Source organism: Paramormyrops kingsleyae, chromosome 9, assembly GCF_048594095.1.
Source record: "Paramormyrops kingsleyae isolate MSU_618 chromosome 9, PKINGS_0.4, whole genome shotgun sequence".
Classification (NCBI taxonomy): Eukaryota; Metazoa; Chordata; class Actinopteri; order Osteoglossiformes; family Mormyridae; genus Paramormyrops; species Paramormyrops kingsleyae.
In genome coordinates, this window is record NC_132805.1 from 9780149 (window position 1) to 9802616 (window position 22468).

General features: G+C 42.8%; 1 protein-coding gene and 1 non-coding gene across 2 annotated transcripts; one reads left to right on the top strand and one right to left on the bottom strand.

The window, feature by feature from the left end:
- Positions 1-207: 207 nt before the first annotated feature.
- On the top strand, positions 208-16069 carry nod1 (nucleotide-binding oligomerization domain containing 1). Its single transcript, XM_023821225.2, has 12 exons — positions 208-272; positions 1431-1697; positions 1836-2010; positions 2576-4379; positions 4531-4614; positions 5805-5888; positions 6638-6721; positions 6805-6888; positions 11732-11815; positions 12963-13046; positions 13499-13582; positions 13760-16069. Exons 2-12 carry the CDS (start codon positions 1467-1469, stop codon positions 13830-13832), a joined length of 2871 nt encoding a protein of 956 aa, XP_023676993.1. The 5' UTR covers positions 208-272; positions 1431-1466; the 3' UTR covers positions 13833-16069.
- On the bottom strand, positions 610-682 carry trnav-aac (transfer RNA valine (anticodon AAC)). The gene has a single exon. It is a non-coding gene; the product is annotated as a tRNA-Val (tRNA).
- Positions 16070-22468: the final 6399 nt, after the last annotated feature.

Genomic DNA, 22468 nt, shown 5'->3' on the forward strand with positions numbered 1-22468 from the left:
TCAACTATATCTTCCATATAGTCGAATCAATATTTGTTGTTAATTAAATTCAGATAGCCCTCTTTCACACGAAGAAACTAGTTTTTTCCCTCACGTGCAAGATGAAAGCAATACTGCACTACAACTCGCACTACAGTTTGTATTAGCGCCTGCCGTGTGACCAATCAGCGCGCTTATTCTATTGGCCAATGATTTTGATCATGAGAGTTCATCTGCGCTACGGGGCGTGGTTTTCTCTTCGGGATTTTGGAGCAATATTGCTGCGCTCTCTGGTAAGTTTTTTGGTATATGGCTAGTTCAACAAGAAACATTATATATAAGGTAGTTAATAGCATTATATGTGACAGACTGAGCATTCATTACATCCGCTTGCTCTTGTCCGTGTTAAAACGTTCCGTTTTGGATAAATGAATGCATAGAAAGGTAGATATGTACTCATCAGGTTACGCTTTCGGCTTTGTGTCTTTTGACAAAATGAAAGTTTAGTTTCGCTTCACCATCTGAAAGCCTAGAATTTATGTGAAGAAGTGAATTTCGGGGGTTCTTTAAGATAAGGCAAGCACAACATTAATGATCCCAGGGGAAAAACACTTGTGTACTTCAGCAACATGTTTCCGCCCGGTTTCGAACCGGGGACCTTTCGCGTGTTAGGCGAACGTGATGACCACTACACTACGGAAACTTCGCCTATAAAGTTCCCCATAATGTCAATTACTTTGATTAACTTAAACATTACCTTTTGAATTTATCTGCCTGAAGTTTTTGAAACCTTTAACCTTTTAATCAATGTCAGGATTTTATTTCTGACCAAGTGTTTAACTATGATGGTATCAAAGTTGTTTGGTGGATCTGGCATCTAATGTAGGGTGTAATAGCATGGTTCACTTGAAGGTTGATGGATGTACATTTAATAAACAAAATCAAGTTCATATACTCATCTTGAAGGACCTGAATCTTGCAGTGGTTGCAACATATAGATTATAGGCCTCTTACTGGTAACAACTTATTCAGAGCACATTTGTAGATCATGGACAGGCCAATCCTACCACATTATGATTTTGGACATTTAAGTCTGCTTGCAGTATGCAGCCCTCAGCTTGAGTTTGGGAACCACTGTGTTACAAATGGTATCAATACTGCATCTATCCCCAACTGGTATATAAATCAACAGCTACTTTTTTTTAATCCAGTGAGAGAATTTGCAGTGCTGCAACAACCAGGCATATTCTATGCAGTACTGTACAATTAAACAATTTAAAGCAGATTATATGCCAGAAACCTGGATAACACATTAGCTAGCTCTGTGTACCTTGTAATATGCTTTATTACTTTTGTACTATACTCTGTAGATGCATTCTTGTAGTGTAACATTTCAGTTAACCATTAACAAAGAGAAATATCAATTAGTTCTATTTCTCATTTCCTGCCAGCTTTCACTCACTTTGAGATGACAATAGACGCATCCCATGCATGTGAGTGGTGAGGGTGGGCCAGCTGCTGCCACGCTGTGCGGCCCAGGCATGGAGGTGACCTCCAGAGGCCCTGTGTCCACCTACAGGTTGCTCACAGTGCACAGGGAACTGCTGGTGCATCAGGTGAAGAATGTCCAGTGCATTCTGGACAACTTCCAACGCAGTGGCTTCTTCTGCTCTGAGGATGTAGAGATTGTACTACGTACCCCTACTAAGCCTGACCAGGTAGGCCACACTTGCATTCCCTGCGCACACACAGGCAGATGACACATACCTTTTCACCACGTGGTCCTCTGCTTGTCACCATGGGGCTTCAAATAGCTTTTCCCAGAACTTTATCAGCTTGAAATTGATATTATCCAGGTGCGTAAAATCCTGGAGCTGGTCCAAAGCAAAGGGGAAGAAACCTCGGAATACTTTGTGTACATTCTTCACAAGATCTGCGACGCCTTTATTGACCTACAGCCTTGGCTTAAGGATGTCCAGTATGACCCCTCCAGCTTCATCCAGCAAATACCAGTGCATAACACTGACCCAAGTAAGTCAACTTCACACCCTTAAGGACCAGGGTTTTGCAGCAAATTATTTATTTGCGTATTGAAATTATAGCAGATGAACTGATAACATAACATCTGTATAACTTAAGTAATTATAAGTAGCTGAATGGTATACGGCATTTCGACTATATGACGGTATGAAAGCAATGCCCATTTAGTAGTCATCACACTTTGAATTTTGATCTGTTCCCATGTTAGCGATATGTCATTCAATGCTCAGTAATGGTAGCAGCCTCCCAGCCACGCATCAAGTCTGTGTAGGTATAGCAATTGCAAGCTTAAACATCTCATACAATACTTAGCAATGTATTGTATGGTGTGTTTCCTGTTTTTAACCAAATTTCCCCAAACCCATTATGTCTACTAAATTCCCAGTTTTGTCATGCCATATGATATTCATATTCAACTTGGGTTCATCATAAATCGAGAAGCATTTGTATAAAAAAAAAAAAAAAAGCTGGCTTGCTACACTGAGTATCCAACTGAGTTTCTTTTGAAGCCCTCTTTGGATTTAAAAATGTACACTGAGCCAAAGCTCTCTTGCAGTCAGCAGATACACTGAGAAGCTGCGACATGAGCTGGGACGTGACACCCAGTTTATGGTGTCCTACTCCCAGAAGGAGGAGATCCCTCTGGAGGACATGTACACAGACACCCTGATGGAGATGCTCAATGAACGCAACGAGAGCCTCAGCTATGTTGATAGCATGGAGCAACTCCTGGACGACACTGGGGCCTTCAACAAGCATGCTGAAACTGTCTTAATAACTGGCGATGCAGGCATTGGCAAGTCAATCCTGCTCCAGAAGGTGCAGAACCTATGGTCCAAAAGGGAGCTGATGACTGGGGCCAAATTTTTCTTCAAGTTCCGATGTAGGATGTTCAGTTCTTTCAAAGAGACAGATGAGATCTCCTTGAAGGACCTCCTATTCAAGCACAATTGCTACCCAGACAATGATCCAGATGGGGAGATCTTCAGTTATATTCAGAGGTTCCCCGAGACGGTGCTCTTCACATTTGATGGCTACGATGAGTTAAACCCTGATTTCGACTTGGGTAACATGCCTGAGGTGGTGTCCCCAGAAGATAAGACCCACCCACTCCTACTACTCATGAACCTTCTCAGTGGAAAGTTGCTCAAGGGATCCCTGAAAATTCTCACTGCTCGAACAGGAACTGAGGTTGAAAGTCGGGTGCTGAAAAAGAAAGTGTTTCTCAAGGGGTTCTCCCCAGAGCACCTCAAGCGATACACCACCCTGCACTTCCCAGAGAGGGAGTACAGGGACCAGGTGTCTGTGCAGCTGGAGGCTAACCCCCACCTCTGCAGCTTGTGCTCCATCCCCTTGTTCTGTTGGATCATCTTTAAGAGCTTCAAGCACTTCCGCGCCATGTATGATGACTATGAGCTTCCTGAAAGCTGTGTGACCATCACCAAAGTTTTCCTGCTGCTGTCTGAGGTCTTCCTCAGCCGCTTGTCCAGCCCCAGCATGCTGAAGAAGAGCACCCGCTGTACCAGTGACATGTTCAAAGCAGGACTTCGGGTTTTGGCAGCTGTGGCGAAGCTGGCCCTCCTTGGGATGCGGAGGGGCAGCTTTGTGTTTGATTATAATGAAATCTCTGAATGTGGCATCAGTGATGATGACCTGCAGGTAGGCTTCCTGAGGCCGGTCGACCACTATGATGGCTGTGTTCAACCTGCCACCTTTGAATTCCTGCACGTAACCCTGCAGTCTTTCCTGGCTGCCTTTGGCCTCATACTGGAAGAGGAAATTAAGTCCAGGGAGATCCTGGAGTTTTTTGCTGAGTGTGAATACCGGAAAGAGTCTCGCTTCTCCTGTGGTCCATGCCTTGGGGGTTCCAAGCCCCGTGAGAGTGACCCCTTTCAGGCGAATGAGCATCTCCAGTTCACCAACCTCTTCCTATGCGGACTGCTCTCTAAGCCCAATGGCAGCCTACTGGAGCACCTGCTTCCCCCGGCCTCTTTGCGCAAGAAGAGGGGAGTTCTCAAATCTTACTTTTCCAAAACCGTGAAGTCACATATGCGGGGCCTGCCACGCTACACAGGTGAGACCGGAGGCAAGAAGGTACATGTGATGGGCAACTTCCTGTGGATGCTACGCTGCATTTTCGAGACCGCCAGCGAGGACGTGGCCCGGCTGGCCGCCAGGGGCATCTCCGCTGACTACATAAAGCTGGCCTACTGCAACATGTTCTGCTCCGACTGTGGAGCTCTCAACTTTGTGCTGCACCACCACCGCAAGCATCTGGGCGTGGACATGGACAACAACAACATCGGCGACTATGGCGTCAAGCAACTGCGCCCATCATTCAGCAAGATGACCGTGGTGAGGTCAGTCAATGCCATACCTTGGGGCTAAAAGAGGAAGATAAGGAAGCAAGGGCAGGGGTAGCTGTCGACTCAACGACCATTAAAGTTGGCCAATTTCCTGCCTGTGTAGAAGCATGCAGCACTGAGGAAGACTGTCTCTTTCCATTTTCAGGCTGTGCGTCAACCAAGTCACAGACAGCAGCATGGAAGTGCTTGCAGAGGAGTTGGTGAAGTATAAAGTGGTCACAGTCCTGGGGTAGGTCAATACACATATCAGCTCTGGTCAGTGATGTCACCCCAATGATTAACTTATAAACAGGGTGCCAAATTGACATCTAGCAGGTGCCAAATGACGGTAGATTTTCAGTTTGGCAAGTAAATCCCAAGAGACTTATTGCCACACTAGCAGGACAATGTTTGTACTAAAAGTCACATGTTAACAGTTAACTTGACAGGACACAAATACTTAGTAGTAACTCAGTTACTATTGTACAAATTATGAACAAATCCTGAACAAATATAGTTGAACTTGAGATAAAACATACATCACAATTCATTAATGTTGAATTAACATGAGATCAGTATGCAACTTAGACTTGGTTTGTGGTTAATTAATTCATAAGTTATAGTATAATACTATATTGTTTGTGCCCCATCAAGTAGAGTGTTACCAGTCATGTAATAAAACACTATCGTCTGAGAGGCTGCATGTAATTTGCACACGTGCACACACACGCACGCACACACACACACATTTGTATTCATATCTTTGTGCGAACCATCCTTTCTTTTCAATGGGTATAACCATAATACCAACTATGACAACCTTGACCCCTACCCATCCCTAACCTTAACCATAAGTAACCAAACAAAATACATGACTATTGGCATTTTTAGTTTTTTGATTGCAGTCAGAAAAAAAAGATCCCCGCAACATCAAAATAACAGATTTTTATCACATTCCTGGGGTCATATAATCACACACATACACACACACACACAGATTCTGTGAAGACCCGGCCCTGCTCTAAGTTCCTCTTTTGAGCATGGCATTTTTATCTAAGCCTATCTAACTAACCATCTGACGAAAACCGCAACCAGACAATGAACAACAGAGGCAGAGTAGGAGCAACTCTTCATGGAATGTGGGCAACTATCATTTGCTGCCAGTCTGCTGCTAGTTACCGTCAGGCCAAATAAAAGTGATGTAGCGATATTTACAAGTCGTAAGCCAACCTTTAAAATGAAAACAAATGCATGAGTGACACAAAAAGGAAATTCATTATTTTAGCCAGTGAAAAAATTAGGCTTGGCCAGTGGATTTTATTCATCTACCAGACACCTTGGCCAGTGAGTCAAAAAGCAAATGTTTAACCCTGCTTAAAAAGAACCCCCTTGGTTGTGAGAACATGCTGCCATATTTTAATCAAATGTTTTATTACACAGACTTTACAAGAATCACATCACAGATGTTGGAGCTAAACTGATTGCTCAGATCATTGAGCAATGCCCAAGTTTGAGAATTGTCAAGTATGTTCTGTTTTTTAAACTTCGGTCTGTTTTGCTATATGTGGTTAGTAATAACAAATATTATAAATAATGTATGTGCACATTTCTGTAATTATTAAAAAGCTAAATTTTAGAGAATATAATTTTAGTATCAAGACTGGTCACTCAAATGTCGCATGTGTAATTTCATGTACACTTCATTAACTTCTGTAAATCTGGGCGGAATATATAATTATAATGATAAAAATTACCCGTATCTTTTGATATATCCAGTAGCTTATTGTTCCGATACACACTAGCATGGTTTAGAGTGTGTGATGGGGCCTTTGCTTTCATAAGTACACTCTTCATGATACTGGGTCTTTAACAGAGATTTTCCCTTGAATCTACCATCTGAAAATGTGTCACTAACGTGATATGGTTTCTATGGGAAGTTGGTATCTGAGGAATGGAGCTGATATCTGAGGAATGGAGTTATCTGTAGACAAATGCTGAATGGCTGCTGGCACAATTACACTGTGACATTAGGTGTTGGTTTTGGCAGATGTCTGGTATATCTGCCAAACTGCAGATAACAGGAATTGCATAGTGACACATTCTAATGTGAAAACGTCTGGCTTCCGATATTTACCAGCCAGAAAAAGGAACCGTTAGATGTTATGTAACAACTAAGCCCTTGGTAGTTTGCACATTTCAAGACAAGATGGCGACACTAAACAAATGGCACGCAGTTTGTGTTCTGACGATGTTTCCTGGCACTTTCTCTTTAGACTTGGGTGTAACAAAATCACCAATGTAGGGGGGAAGTGCTTGGCCAGTGCGGTTCAGAAGAGCAAAACCATCTTTGATATTGGGTAATGTTAAAAAAACACCGCCTTTGCTGCTGTTCCCCATGGGACCTGGGGGGCCGTGTTTCACGGTGCTTTCCTGTGTGCAGGATGTGGGGTAACCCCATCGGAGACGAGGGGGCCACAGCGTTCGCAGAGGCACTAAAGAACCACCCCAGCTTGACCAACCTGAGGTGAGCTGCCCCCCCCCCCACCCCGTCCCATCTCCTGCCCCACAGGTACCCAACACAACAATATTAGATTGAGCAAATTATTATAATATATATATATATATATGTATTGTGCCAAAGTCTTAGGCAGTCAAAGAAAATGACATTTAAATGACCTTCATATGGGTGTAAAAGTGTGATATGTGTGGTGAAGTGTGTCAGCTTAGTCCTTTCAAACCCTCTCCTAAAGTCACCCCACTATTTGCAGCAACCATCCAATACACCCATGTATGTTATTGTATTTTTAGCCAAATACTACTTACTACTTTATTTAGTTATTTAACTATCCATCCATCCATTATCGTAACCGCTTAATCCCCCTGGGGTCGCGAGGGGGGGGGGGGCACGGAGCCTATCCCGGGAACAATGGGTGCAGGCGGGAACCAACCCTGGGCGTGTGCCAACACACCACAGGACGCACACACTCATGTTATTTAACTAATAATGTTAATTTATTTAAGTGAGCTGGTGGTGACATTTAATGGATACATGGAATGGCTGGGGTGCCCCTGGGGAGTTTTGGGAACCAAATTGGTGTATTTACTTTTTTTTTTTTTTTTTTAAAGAATTATTTTTTATTTATATAGAACAGAACAAAACAAAACGCAACAAAACACCCCCCCCCCCAATGTACCCTGAGACGGCACCATAAAAGAAAAAAGCGAAAGCAAAAGCAAAAGATCGACAACCGTACAGGTTACAGGCACACGAAGCCCGGGACAGAGCGCAGCTGAAAGTTGAGGGGAAAAAGAAGTAACAACAATAATAATAATAATAATAATAATATAGAAATAGGCAAAATAAAAATAGTCTAATAGTTTAATTCAAGAAATATGGCCTCAGGGTATGACCCCCAGGCAGCCCTTGATTAGCGGCACGTCCTGAAGCCAACTCTGAATGGTAGAGCTGGATGAATTATTAATCTGGGCTGCAGAAGACAGTTCAAGCAGCAGAACATTCAGGAGGGAGGACTTCCAGACAGAGGGAATGGCATGGTCAGGAGATTTCCAGCGAGAGGCTATTAACTTAGCCGCTAAGGAGGCGGACATCAGGAGCCTCTGCTGGGAACGAGAAAGAGAGAAGTGCAGGAAAAAAAAGGACTGCAGGGGGCAGAGGAATGGCACAGGGAAGGACTGAAGAGAGAGAGCTGGTCACATGATCCCAAAGAGCAGCAAAGAGCAGCAACAGGAGGACAGTCCCAGAGCATATGGAGAAAAGTGCCAGGGGTTTGAAGGGGACAGAGATGACACAGAGGATCAGGCTCTAATCCCATGAAATGGTGTTTCCTGGGAGTGGGGTGCATTCTATGAACAAATTTAAATTGTTTTTGCTGATGACTGGGATTTTTAGAGCAATTTTTAATATTTTGAAAAATGATACTCCAGAATAAAACCGGGGTGGGGGAGACCTCCTTCTGCCGAGTAGAAGTGATGGAGAGAGGTTTATGAGAGGATTTACGGAGGAGGGAATAGGGACTGGACACAGGCTTAGAATTGGGGGAAAGAGACGAGGCAAATCTGCACAGTGGGTGAGGGGGCAGAGGAGAGGAGAAAGAGAGACTACAAGCCCCAAGCATGGACATCAGCTAGAGGAAGAAAAAATATGAAGAGGAAGGAAGATTAAACATGGACTTAAGAGACTGGAACGGTTTGAGACCCGAGCTGTCAAAGATGTTACCCAGCGTTGAAACGCCCGACTGTCACCAGGGTGAGCTAGAGGTGGGGCGGCCTCCAATGTTCAGGACAGGGTTGTGGAGCAATGGAGTGTGGGGGTGCCGTTTCGGGAAGGGGCCCAACAATATCTCGATCCTTCTCCAAGTACGAAGGGCATGGGAGATAATAGGACCAACAGAGACAGAGATAGATTGCAGTTTAATGGGCAGAAAAGGAAGAGAGGCTAGGCGATGGGGAAGAACATATTCTGCTTCAATAGGAAGCCAGGCAGGGGGATGCTGGGGAGGCTTATCCAGATCCAAACTGGCATTGTGGTGAAAGCAAGGTGGTACAGTTCAAAATCTGGGAGGGAGACGCCCCCTCAGTGGGCGGTCAATGGGTGGTAGGTAGAACAGTCTGTGGGGTCTTTACCTTGTTTAAGCAGTAAAGTCATTAGGGATGAATCAAGAGCAGGATGGAGATGAGAGGCAGAAATATGGAAGAGAGAAGTTTGGGAGATTTCCCTGGCCTCCAGGGAAGTCCAGAGCCTCTTTAAGTTCAGTGATTGAAAGAGGAGCATCAAGTACAGAGGCCTCTGGACACGAGAGCCGGGGGAGGGGTAAGGCATCAAGAAATGAATCAGGAACAGAGGGTGGCTAGAATAAATCTGAGTAAAACTGAAAAAAGCAGTTGTTGATTTCCTGAGGGTTAGGGGTGAGAACCCATCCTTAGTTTTGAATAAAGAGATCATTGAAAATGAGTCACATTGCCTAATCCTGAGAGGCAATAATTTACTAGGCGTGACACCAGGAACGTAATAGCACGACCTGATGTGATGTACCATGAACTTGGTGCGAGTTTTGAAGCAGAGATGTATTAAAATTCCATCGCAAGACCCGAGGAGGTAGAGAAGGTACAGCTACCTGGAGGAAAACACACTTGTGACCAGATAAAGAAGAGGAAAGCTGAGAGACATTAGAAACGGCAGGCACAAGAGCGCAAGAAACAAGAAACAAAGATTTAATCTATGCGAGACTGAGATTTGAAGCGGGGTGAGAAAAAGCAGCATTCTGTAGGAGAAAGGTTAATTAAGCAGAGGGAGTTGACCAAACTGAAGTCTCTACAAATTTGCACAAGGAATGGGTGGAGGGGGGCACCCAGCCACCCAAGAGAGAGGGAGATTTATATATGTGGATGGCATTGGCATCAGTTCCAGTAATAATCTAAAATTCCTGAAATTTAAGAATGTGGTTAGACAGGTCCAGCCTCCAGGAAGAATGAGCTGTGAAGGGGGGGTGGGAGCCTAAGTATCCCCTCCCAAATGGAGAATATGAATCTAAAGGGACTGCCTGACCAGAATGATCACCCTGCATCTCCGAGAAGAAGCTGATGAAGTGGAAACCACCTTGTAGAAGCTGGAGGCCACGCGCAATGCATCCCGCCTTAGTAAATGGGTCTCTCTTAAGAGGGCAAGATCGACACATTGCCTTTTCAGAGTCAGACACACTGGACCTTTTTTCCAGGGTATTCAGTGCCCTGACTTTGCATGAAGCTATGTTTACATTAGCCACATAAACTAAAAAACAGCAAGATGCAAATGAAAAAACATGTAAATAAAATCTCACAATGCCACCTATACACCAGAAACGGAACATGCTGTCAGTCAGCCCACCCCCGAACGAAACCAGAAAGTCCCCAACCCCGTGCTCTGGACAGGTAGTGCAACGATTCCATAAAAGGCAGTAAGAAAAGAAAAGGGGCTGTAGGTTACCCCCCCCCCCACCCCCACCCTTCAGACCAACGTCAGAAAATGTGCTCACATGGTGCCCGAAGCCAAGCCACTTAACTCCACACACGTGTCCCCCCCCTCTCTATGTAAATGTGATTAAAAACAGAGCCCATACCACTGCAGCTGCCCTCTATACAGAACAGAAAAGAAGCCATCAAGAGTACCAGCAACTAACTGGACCATAATGATACTCCAGCAGACATTCAATTAGGAAATTAAAAGCAAGTGTGAAGTGGTAATTAAACAAAATTAGAAGCATCACATAACAGAACAATTTAATGCACAGAACTCATTGTAATCACAGTGACCAACATGAAATGTCTGGCAAACTCGGTGGGGGTCGAGCCCCCAGAGCCTGGAAGTGATCCATGGCGACTTCGTGCATCACTGTCTGCTGGCCATGGAAGTTGATGAAGTGCATGGGAGGGGGGCGAGAAGAGGATTCCGGCTGGCCGTACAGCCAGCGAGCATATGGTCATCGGCTGGCTGAAAGTTGGGGAGATGAGGGAAAATAGCTGGCTAAAAAACGACCTCATATCGCTCCCCTCGTGACCAAGCTTGACCCCAACTAATTTCAAGTTGAGTCGATGGCTTCTGTCTTCGATTTCGGGTATTTTGTTTTCGAGAGAGAGCAGTCCTTTATTAAAATGAGCCAGCTCCTTGGAGTGCCTATTGGCTACAGACTTTACAGAAGCGACTTCTTCCTGAATCGACTTGGAGTCCACCCTCGACGCGTTCAGGTCGACTCCCAGCTCTGAATGGCGTTGCTGCAGTGCACCATTCATTTTTTTCTGGGTAAATATATGTACACATACTAGCCTGACAAATAGTTTTAACAGTTTTGTTGGACTGCTGAAGATTTTTGCAGCGCATTGCATATTAATAGAAGCAACTTTCCTCAGAGAAACATTTTTTATGATGAATTATGATGAATTTTATGATGAATTATGTTCACTACTGGACTATTAAAATTTATGTCAGTTATATTGAGTCATTTTTAAAATTCATCCATCTTCAAAGCGCTGGTCCTGATCAGGGTCATGGTGTTGCCCCGGAGGGTGGGGCACATACTGGGATATACCCTGGATGACATGCCAGTTCATTGAAGGATGCTCAGAGTCATACTCTATGAGCGTGAGGCAGCAGGGCTAACCTCTGAGCCACTGTGCTGCCCTATTATTTTTAAATAATATCATTATTACTCATTCTGTTTTAACTGCTTGCACATACTGTGTTTTCAGTGGTGTAGTAGTCACTGTCACTATCTGCCACTCTGGCTGCCACAGCTCCTTTGGCATGTCATAAAAGCAACTGAAATGCTGCCTGACCAGTATTTCCTTTGTCTTGACTTGCCACACCCCCTCAGCCTCTCAGCCAATGGCATCACCTCAGAAGGGGGGCGGAGCCTGGCCGCTGCTCTCAAGGAGAACAACTCTCTTCACATTTTCTGGTGAGCATTGCCTAAGTATGGCCATTATTATCACACCAGCTTACAAACTCTACTCTGTTCTCTCTCACTTTTTTAATACACAGACTTAGAATTAATGATTGGAGTAAAAATTACAAAACAAACTGTGGGGTTCAGGCCTTTTGGCTACTTGCGTTAATACATGTTGCTCCTTGTTTACACTGTAAACAGAGAGACACCGCAGCTTTAGAATATACAACATTATGGTTGGTTTATATGTCCTTTCTTGCATTTAGCGTTATTCTTTATAAACCTGAATGGCTGCCATGATTTGCATGTCATTCATGGGAGTGTTTCCTGCTGTTTCTGAGGTTATTTCAGCACACAAAGCAGAGTACAGTGGTATCTCGGTTCTCGAACTTAATCCGTTACGGACTCCAGATCGAATCCTAAAAAGTTTGAGTTCTGATCGATTTTTTCCCCATAAGAAATAATGGAAAACCAATTAATTGGTTCCCGGCCCCCCAAAATTACACCTAAATATGTTTTTTTTGTTTTTTTTTTAGCATTTAAACACAAAATGAATAGGATAAAACAAGAAGAGCATTTTTTTCTTAATGGCTTCCAAAACGATAAAGATCTTATCCCAACATTACCCCTGTCCTGCCCCGATCGTCCGCTCCTTCCGTGTGCCACGCCCCCTCGTTAACCTCGTGTGGGATCCCCATGTGGGATCCCCACGTTTGTATCCCAGGCAGTTCCGATGCGTAATCTGCTATTTCTCCCGCAATATCACGTAAAGCAGTGAGAACTGGTGTTCAGTTAATTTACCTGGTAAAATAAAGTTAAAATAAATAACATAAATGCTCTAATAGTACACGTAAGTTAGTGGTTTATTTATTGTTAGTTAATGTAATGTTATTTGGTTAATCGTCCAGTCTGTGAAGAAGGCATTCAAGTAAGAATTGCATTGTCGTATGACTCATTTCCTGGTGCGTACAGTTTATATTAGGTCAGCGTTCACGGTTCGACTTCTGATATTCAGATCGAGTTCTAGGTCTGGTAAACTGGTTTGTTCGACTTTCAAGAAATTCGAGTTCTAGTGAGTTCGAGAACCGAGGTACCACTGTATTATGATTAGTGTGAACGTGTCTGGGTTGACTGCCTTCTGTGTGCCTCGCTTTCCTAGGATGCTCCAGAACGAGCTCTCAGACGAGGCGGCAACCACCCTGGCTGAAGCAGTCCGGGTTAACATGGGACTGACCCATCTCATGTGAGGACCTGATCTCATGTGGGGCACCGATCAGTTCTGGTGGGATAGCTGGTGTTATGATCTGAAGGACACACAAACGCTGAAAGCCTCCTGGAACGGGGCTGAGTGGTTATCCTGAGAATGAGTCATCAGTTTTTTGGTTTTTTTTGGAAGCAGTAACTGCTGAGTAATTGTTCCTAGTATTAGTCAATTACAAAAGTTCATTTTAGAAATCTTTACTGTCAAATGTCAGGCGTTTTAAAATATAAAAATGATAATATCCTTCATAAACTTAAATCTAATCTCAGGTTGTATTTTCATTTGTTTATTTTCTCACCAAAATGAAGGTAAAATAGCAGAGTTTGGTATAACTGGATTGTTCTTTTAGGGTTGGGGGGGGGTTTAATTTCTCCAGTATGAATGTGGAATGCAGACAGGCCTGATTGGACAATCTCTCCACATCTCCCCCGCAGGCTAATGAACAACAAGCTAACGGTCAAGGGAGCCAAGGAGCTGGCTGAGGCACTGACTCACAACACAACTCTGAAGGAGATCTGGTGAGTGGCGCTTCCCTATTCAGCGGAGGGGGGCACTGACCGCGCGTCCTGGCATCCCTGCCGTTTGTAAGACATCATGGTGGGGAGCGGTTGTGGTTGTAAATGTCCTCTTTCTTTATGGTATCCAGACCCAGAAGCTGCTGCAGTGCAATATACTTTTGTTGTCTCCCCCCGCAGTGTGAAAGGAAACCTCATTACAGAGGAGGAAGAGAAGCAGTTTGAGGCAGAGACCAGACTGCGCTTCTGTTGATAAAATGAACGTGAAACTGTGTGTGTGTGTGTGTGTGTGTAAGAGAGAGAGAGAGAGAGAGAGAGAGAGAGACTGATCACACGATCACACAAGAGGGACAGGAGAGAACAAGGAACCCCAACCCCCCCCTGCACACACAAACACAGACTGGGAGACACAAAGCAAAACCCACAGAATCTGACCGACAGCTAAGGACTTGCAGATAAAAACTGAAATATTTGTTTTCACAGCAGATTCTCATGTATGTGCTGCTTGGAGAGCTACACACGCAGGTACATTAAACATCTTTTTAATAACATAGAATCAGTCAGCTATATCTGAGCTTGCTTCACATGCATCTTTTACAATAAACATCAAAGTGTCAGCCATTCCAGAATCAAACTCCCTTCATTTTATCTCTAAAGGCAGATACTGCCAGACACCAGCTGCTCTGACCCGTCAATTTCGCTTGTGGGAGTTTTACTTGCCAAAAATATATGAAGTGCAGAAGGAAAAATTATTGTTTCAGAGAGATAACCAATCAGAATGTAGAGGTGGGTCCAAGCAGCTATAGGAGGTGGTACCAAGACATCAGATTGGTTGGTCCCGCCTCCTCTAGTTACTTGGACCCACCTCCTCAGCAATCTTATTGGTGCAGTCTGTAATCTGAACATTTTTGTACAAGTAAAACTCCCATGAGCATCCGGTTTAACTGGGAACCAGGTTTCACAACTTGTCAACTCGCAGTATGTGGTAATCCCAGCAACCTTAGTTCTAGAGCTGTCACGACTACTCGATTAAACTCGATTACTCGATTATTTGGTTACTCGATTAAACTCGATTATTAGAAAGCATTGATCAAAATGTTCCTAATTACTCAGCAATACAACAGAAAGAAGGTGGTGTGTAGAGGATGAGGATCCAAAGCATCAAGAACTTCATATTAAAAGTGAATGAAAATGCAGTCGTCTGTCAGTATTGCAAAGCAGAGCTCAAATTGCACTACATGCAATGCAAATACGTGTTAGAAGAAATTCAGGTGTGACAGACTAACCCAGCAATATGGGTTAGCCATTGGTATGTGCCGTTTGGCCTCTCTGAGTAGCCTAGTCTGTCTGTCATCACTTTCACTTTAATTATTTTGCTTAATTTACTTTCTACAATCCCTGTATGTAGCTTAGTATGATCATCTTACGTAATGCGGTGCATGTAACCAATTACTCATTTTTGTGAATGCATTGTATGTTAGGACTGGATGATTCTGGAAGAAGTTTGCATTATAATATTTGAAGTTTCTGTGATTATTTTGGAGTTGAAAATGAAATATAGAGCGAGAAGAAACATTACAAAAGTGTCTGGCAAATAACTTAGTGATGCCCTGAGTTATACCAAGACACAAAGCAGAGCCGACAAATCACTGGCTTCTGCTCAGTATCATTTCTATGGAATACATGTCATGGCCTGTTCCTGTTTGTGTTTCCCCTCTTCACTTATTTTTGTTTAAATTCTCATAAACGCGCCACAAGATCTATGAGTGACAACAACAAGGACATGAATGATTTTGATCAGGGGTCTCAAACTACCAGCCCATCTAACATCTGACTCCCCCAGCCCCCAACATGTTTTTATTTCACTATCTGTCCCCCAAATCAATCTTTAATTTGTACCAGGGATGAAATGGTTACTGGTTTCAGGGTAAAATTCCACATGGTTAGTATTACCATTTCAAATTTGAATTATTAAAACGGTGATTGAATATGGCACTTAGAAAAACTTGTCCAGCATCAAACAAAGTTACCGACAGTTTCCCAAACACAAGCACACTGGCACTGCGTGCAACTTGGGTTTGTTTTGTGTCCGTAAAAATATGGCACAAGGTAGTGATGGCAATTTTTCAGCCTTTTAAGTGGACTAAGTCTGGCTTGGTCATCCTTTGGATTTACTTCATGACCACCAACCACTTCTACTTACTAATAATTTCTCAGTAATGTAAACTGAAGCTTTCAGATTAACCTGCTCTAGTTAAAAGCACAACATGGCAGTGGTGTGATGGCGTAGAGAAGCTGGCTTTTGCGTCAGCGTCAGACCTAGTTGAATGTCCATCTGCTGAGAATGAATTCTGTACGTTTGTATTTATATATTCTTGAAACAAAACAGCTTAGGCCACTTTGTTTCCTTCTTCTGTATGGATTTTCCAGTATAGCTATATGATGTGACAGGATTATTTGTATTTGAAATACAGTAAATAGCTGAACTGATATGGTTTTCTTTTGTTTACATAGGTATTTGCTATGTTATTATTTTAATGTTTATGCAAGCAAGAAGTGCATAGTGCTGCTGATTGTATTTTTCAGTATTGAACTTTATTATTATTATTATTATTGAACAGAGCTCATACGAAACCAGTGGTGGTAAACTTTACACTGTTTTTCTTAAACATATACTAAATAATGTTGAAAAGGAACCATCATTAAAATTACAAAGCTTGCTAAGTTTGGTTTCCTATGACTAATTAAAAATGTTTTAGTGCAAGTAATTGGTGGTTTGAATGCAGCAGACTCTCGCAATCCCTGCAATGTGACAATTGCATGTGCATGAAATGCCTAATGCTGTGACATTTGCAAACGATTTGTTTGCAGGGAACAAGTCCCTTACAGGAACTATATACTCATGTTCACTTCCCTGCAAACATTTGGGCTACATCCCAAAACTGCTTTTTGACAGCTTCCTCACTCCCTCCCTCGATGAATCGCCGTCTAAAGTTGAAAGTTCATGAAGCTTATGGGGGAAGGAACTAGTAAGTGAGCGAGGAAGGTACCGTATTTTCCGCACTATAAGGCGCACTAAAAAGCCTTTGATTTTCTTAAAAAATAACAGTGCGCCTTATAATCCAGTGCGCTTTAAACATGGATTAATTTCTGTTGTGCATACTGAACTCGAAGCGATTTGAATGTTTTAGTATTGAAAAGTGAGTGTATTGTGTAGTGCTTCACGTGTTATAAATTAACAATTTCACGAGTACGCTGACTTTTGATTTAGCGGTATAGGACCGTATTATAAGTGTTCAATTTTGAGTTATTGTTAATAGGCTGACTTTTGATTTAGCGGTATAAGACTCTTGTTTTTTTACGTGTTAAAGAGTAGTGAAGACGCTCATAAATGTTTGAACAATGTTGACAGTCATTGTGAACACGTGATGTAAAATAAATTTTCGTTGACTGGCTTATCTGACTCTTTTGTTTTGCTTAAAGCGCCTTAAAGTCCGGTGCGCCTTGTATGTGGAAAAAGTTTGAAAATAGACCACTGATTGACGGTGCGCCTTATAATGCAGTGCGTGTTATAGTGCGGAAAATACGGTAGATAAAAGGCAGTGACTTACCCATGCTCTACCTGTATGTATGAAGTCATCACTGAAGTAAAAACTTATATGCCACATTATGCGTAGGTGTCACCAAAGGTGAATTTCTTTTCCGTAAAGGGTACTTTCAACTAGACTTCCTCACACCCCTGGCGTAGGGGTCATTTGAGTGAAAATCAGCCCTCAATGACTCATTCCCTAAGGTACTGGGACAGCATTTCAACATCTGGAATTCAGGAAATCTTCCAGGGCGAAGGAAAGGTGGTGAGGGAGGGTGGTGCAAATAAGGGTTCTGGGATGTGGCCTCATTCTTTTCGTTCTTCTGCTTGTCCTCAGAAATATGATTTGACAGCTGCTTCCCTTCACGACTATGGCCAACGAGACCCAGTGAGGCATGTAAGAGTGTACTGAAAGTGAGCATTTGACTGGCTAGAAACTAAACCTGGGACTAAACGTATGCTCATACTGTGAACAAACGACCGGGTTTCATTTAGTGATGGGAATTCCATCTCTTTTTAGTGAGCCATATCATTTGGCTCAGTTCCAGAATAAGAGCCTACTGTTTCAACTCCCCAATGGCTCTCCATTTAGTGCCATTTCTGGAGTTTATAATTCAGCTACATTTAGCAATGTTTTGACCTGTGACTCGTATTTGTGCATGTATATCGAGAACAAGAGACCCGAAGGAATCTTCCTTTGGGTTTTTCGTTCTCGTTCTGAACAAGAGAGTGAACAAGTTGGTGAGCTAGTGAGTGAGATACTCAAATAGGTTACTGAACGAGAGAGCTGAACCTTGGTGGTGACTAAAATATACCATCTACTGGTGTAATATATAGCCTGTATCTGCAGTAACTTCCTGTATGCTGCTATTAGATATGCAATATTTATGATTTAAAATTATTTTAACCAAGGTTTAAATGACTTAAATGGAGTGCATTTTCGATATGTGTGACTGAGTGTCCACCAGTAAAGGTAGGGTAGAAAAATTTCTGGAAACTTTCCATGAGATGTTAAGCTGGGGAATTTTGGAAATACTAAACTCACGAGCTGCACGCGCTGTCAAGTACGGCAAAGAAAGCAAACTGTATGAATTATACAACATAGAATATGACTTAAAAGCAGTGCATTTTGATGGAGATGCTTATTTTGGGGTGTTTTTATGCACACATAATTACAAGCACTTGGTTACACAAAACAATATTAGTGCTGTCAAATGATTTTTTGTTTCAACTACATTTAAGTTCCCTGTTATAGGCTAACCTACAATTTAGCAAATTCCAGTTTATTCCAGTTTATTCAGATATATGCCCATTAATTCCCATGGAACGTTTTCAACTCTGAAAATTTCCAGAATTTTGCAACCCTAGCACCAATTGCAATATATGTATTATATTATATTATATTATATTATTATACAGGTCTTCCTTGACCTATGCGACCCACGACTGATTGAATTTATGACCATTCTGAGACCACAAATATGTGGCCACGACGACGTCATGTCTGGCTGCACCTTGTTGCCCAGCATAAGTGTATGACAGTGTCCACCCCAACTGCCAGCAGCGCTAGCATCCCCACAAGAAAATTATCATTAAAAGGCTAAAAAACACCAAACAGCATGATTTAAAGAAGGTATAATTTTATCATACAGTATACTATACATTTGATAATTTTTGCAACATTTAGTGATGGGAATTCCAGATCAAATCAACTTACTGGTCAGTTGGAACCGATAGCGGTCGTAAGTCGACGAAGACCTGTATTATACTATAAACGATTACGCTGTCACTTTAATCAATAGATTGTTATAATCGATGGTGACAGTCCTACTTAGTTTTCAGTTTTACTATTTATTTTATTTTGAATTTACAATTATATTTCATTTACATATCTAGCAGACGCTATTAACAAAATAAGGACTAATAAGACTGTCCAAAACAGCCAGCATGTGCAACATGCTGAACAATCAGGTCAGTAAAGGAGTTCATGGGACAGATGGGCCTTAAGGCGTTTGTTTAAGGTAGAGAGGAGTCTGAGGACTGGACATGGATTGACAGCAATTTAAATATATGAGTACATTACATTTTTAACTCATCAAGTCAAATCTAATGGCAATGACAATTAACTAGAGCTGAATGCAGAAAAAAAGATGCATCTGATCCCTGAAGCCCTTTACTTTATGATGAAATAGTACATGCCTAATCTCCGCAAGGACAATTTTTTCATGATTTTGGATATTTTCCTAATGTGAGACTAGAGTAGGTGTGGTGATTTTGGAACCGATCGCGGTCATAAATCAACGACGACCTGTATTTCATTATAAATGATTACTTGAATCGTCAGATGAATCGGTAGATTACATGATTATAGAAATAATTCATAGTGACGTCCCTGGAGTAGGAGTGTCGGTTTTGTTTCCCCAAGAAGAATCCATCCATTTTGTGTGTCCGATTGTCCTACTCAAGGTCACGGGGGTACAGAAGCTGTCCCAGAGGCTAGGGGCACAAGGCAGAGAATAACCCAAGAAAACAACCTCTATGTATCAACAGCACCCCCCAGTGGGGGTATGGCTAATTTACCACTATTATTGTTAACTTTTATTTAAAAAAAAAAAAAAAAGTCACTCTACAACATTTCTCCCCCTTTAAATTCCAACATTCCGAAAATGAAAAATGAACTGGGGGGAAAACAATGGTGTCATTACACCAGTATTCCAACAATAATTTGCTAATACATTGCATATGAGAAACATCTCAAATTCGACATTCAGTCTACCACAGAAATGAAAGGCTGTACAATCAAATATTCAGTCTTTCAGAAGGTTTGCATGTGTGTTCTGATCTGTCAACAAGCCCCAGTGATACTGCAGGCACCACTGCTGAGGGTTTTGGGTGGATCTGGCATTGGGGGTATGTGAAGATTCTGTATGTCCATGTGAGAATGTCAGTCCTCTTTAGGGGACACAATGACCTCTGCTGGCGTCTCTCTGTGTCTTTGGCAAAGTCACTGGTGCACATGATCCTGATGTCTGTGAAAAACACGTTTGTCAGCTTAACAGCATAGGAGACTGGACCACTCTGCCTTAGTATAAACCCAGGCAGCCACTGCTGACTGCTGCTACTTCTGAAGTTTCTCACGTAGACATTGTCATCTGGTTTTTACACTCTCTCTGGAGCATGGTGGTCATGTCCCTCCTTCTGCTTCTCCTGCTTTCTCTCTACTTTTGCGCCATAGTGAACAAGCAGCTGAAGGAGTTCTTTCACTTCCTGGAAGACTTCCTCTTGCTCTTTGCCTCACTGTCACTTGCAGTGTCACTGCAAGGCAGCTTGCAAAGTGGGCTAAAATTTTTTGAATAGTCAGGATGAAATTGCCATAGTAATTCCTCATTCCCTAAGATCATCTGAGTTCAGTGACACTCTATAGGCTTGGGCCTCCTCAATAGCCCTCGCTTTGTCCTCCACTGGGCATTGCCCCTCTGCTGTTATCTTATGTCCCAATTAGATCACACTTCATGTCAGGAACACACCTTTGCTGGATTATAGCCAGATGCTCTGCCTCAGTGACCACTGTGACCAAAATATCATCAAGACATATTGCTACATGTGGAATCTCTTGCAGTAAAGTGCCCATTATCCACTGCAAATGACAGGGCTGGACTCCACTCCAAACACCAGGCCATTGTATTTAAATATTCCCTTGAGTGTGTTGATTGCGTGTTGATTACTCCTCGTCGAGTAGTAGCTGTTGGTAATCGTGGCTCATGCCCAGTTTTGTGAACAGCAGAGGTGGAGATTTCAGGTCCAGGGAGTACAAAACCAGACCACGATTTTCAACCAACTGGTTGAGTATAAACAAAATCTTGGTCTGGATTTGTACTCTCTGGACCTGAAATCTCCACCTCTGGTGAACAATTTACCCCCAGGGCTGCAAACAGGTCATCCACCCACGGCAAAGGATGCTCCTCCAGCTTAGACACCTGATATATCGAAAGCTTATAGTCGTCACAAACCCTTGCCATTTTGTCTGGCTTTAAAATTGGCACAATGGGAGCCACCTACCTTGAAAACTGAATGGGCTCAATGATGCCCATACCCGTAATCATTCCAGATCCTTCTGGAATTTGCCTTTCATGGCCTTGGGCACCAACCTCGGCTTAAAAAACACATGGTGTGGCATCTGGGTCAATATGGAGTTTCACTGTCATGCCCTTCATCGTGTCCAATTCGTCCTTGAGATCGTCACTCTACCACTGCGGAATGTTCTCCATCAGGCTTACATATTTAATTTCACACCAGCTGAGGCGGATTTTGCAAAGCCAATCATATCTGAAGAAACTGGGCCCCCTGCCCTTAGCTATGCCTGGCTTCAGCCTTCTGATCCCCAGCGGAAATGTCCACATGTAGCACCCCTAAAAGAGGTATGGGCTGCCCCGTATAAGTTCTAAGTTTGAGCTTTGATAGACTGATGGGAGGGGGCTGGGACCCCTGTGACCCCAGTAGCTCCTGAATCAATCTCCAACATAATGTCCTTACTTTTGACAGTGACTGTGGCATAATAGGGTTCAGGTGGTACCTCATCCATTTCCAAGCCAAACATGGTGTAGTAAATTGTAAATTACCCAACATGCACGTGTGCCAAACTGGCACTGACATCGTTTTGCTTCATCAATATGCCTGGTTGGGGGGTGGGGTATGGGTGTATGGGGTTAATACTGTATATAAACCATATAAAACTAAGCTTTTTTTTATCATAGAATGTAACACTAGATAATGCCGACAGTATGGTTTGTTGCTGGATTTTCTGGCTTTTGTGACTGTATAACGTCCAGTCTGTATGTTCTACTGCATAGAAATTAGGTAACACTTTACTTAAGGCAATGTTTTTAGTAATTTATAAACAAATTCATAACAAATGAGCTCAGCCTGCCTTCTGAAGAATGGGTGCAAGGCTTCGACTGAGCAATTGGCAGGCCATCCGTCCTTCACAAAGCAACACACTTTAGAAAGCACAGGATCCGTAGAAGTCCACAGTTTCAGCTGAGGGCTGGTAACTGAGGCCGTCTGAAGCTGTTTCACTAAGCATGTCAGTTTGGCTGGCCTGTCTGTATGCTTGGGTATTTCTGGGAGGGGAGGCCTTATGAGGCCATCAGGGTTTGTGATGGAGGGTCCTGCTCTGTATCTGAGGATGTACTGATATTGAACCAGTAATTGCGCCCAGTGTTGAAAGCGCGGTGCTCTCTGAGCACAAAAAGCTCATGGAAAGACAATTTAAAAAGTTTATAAAATTACTTTCGAAGTGA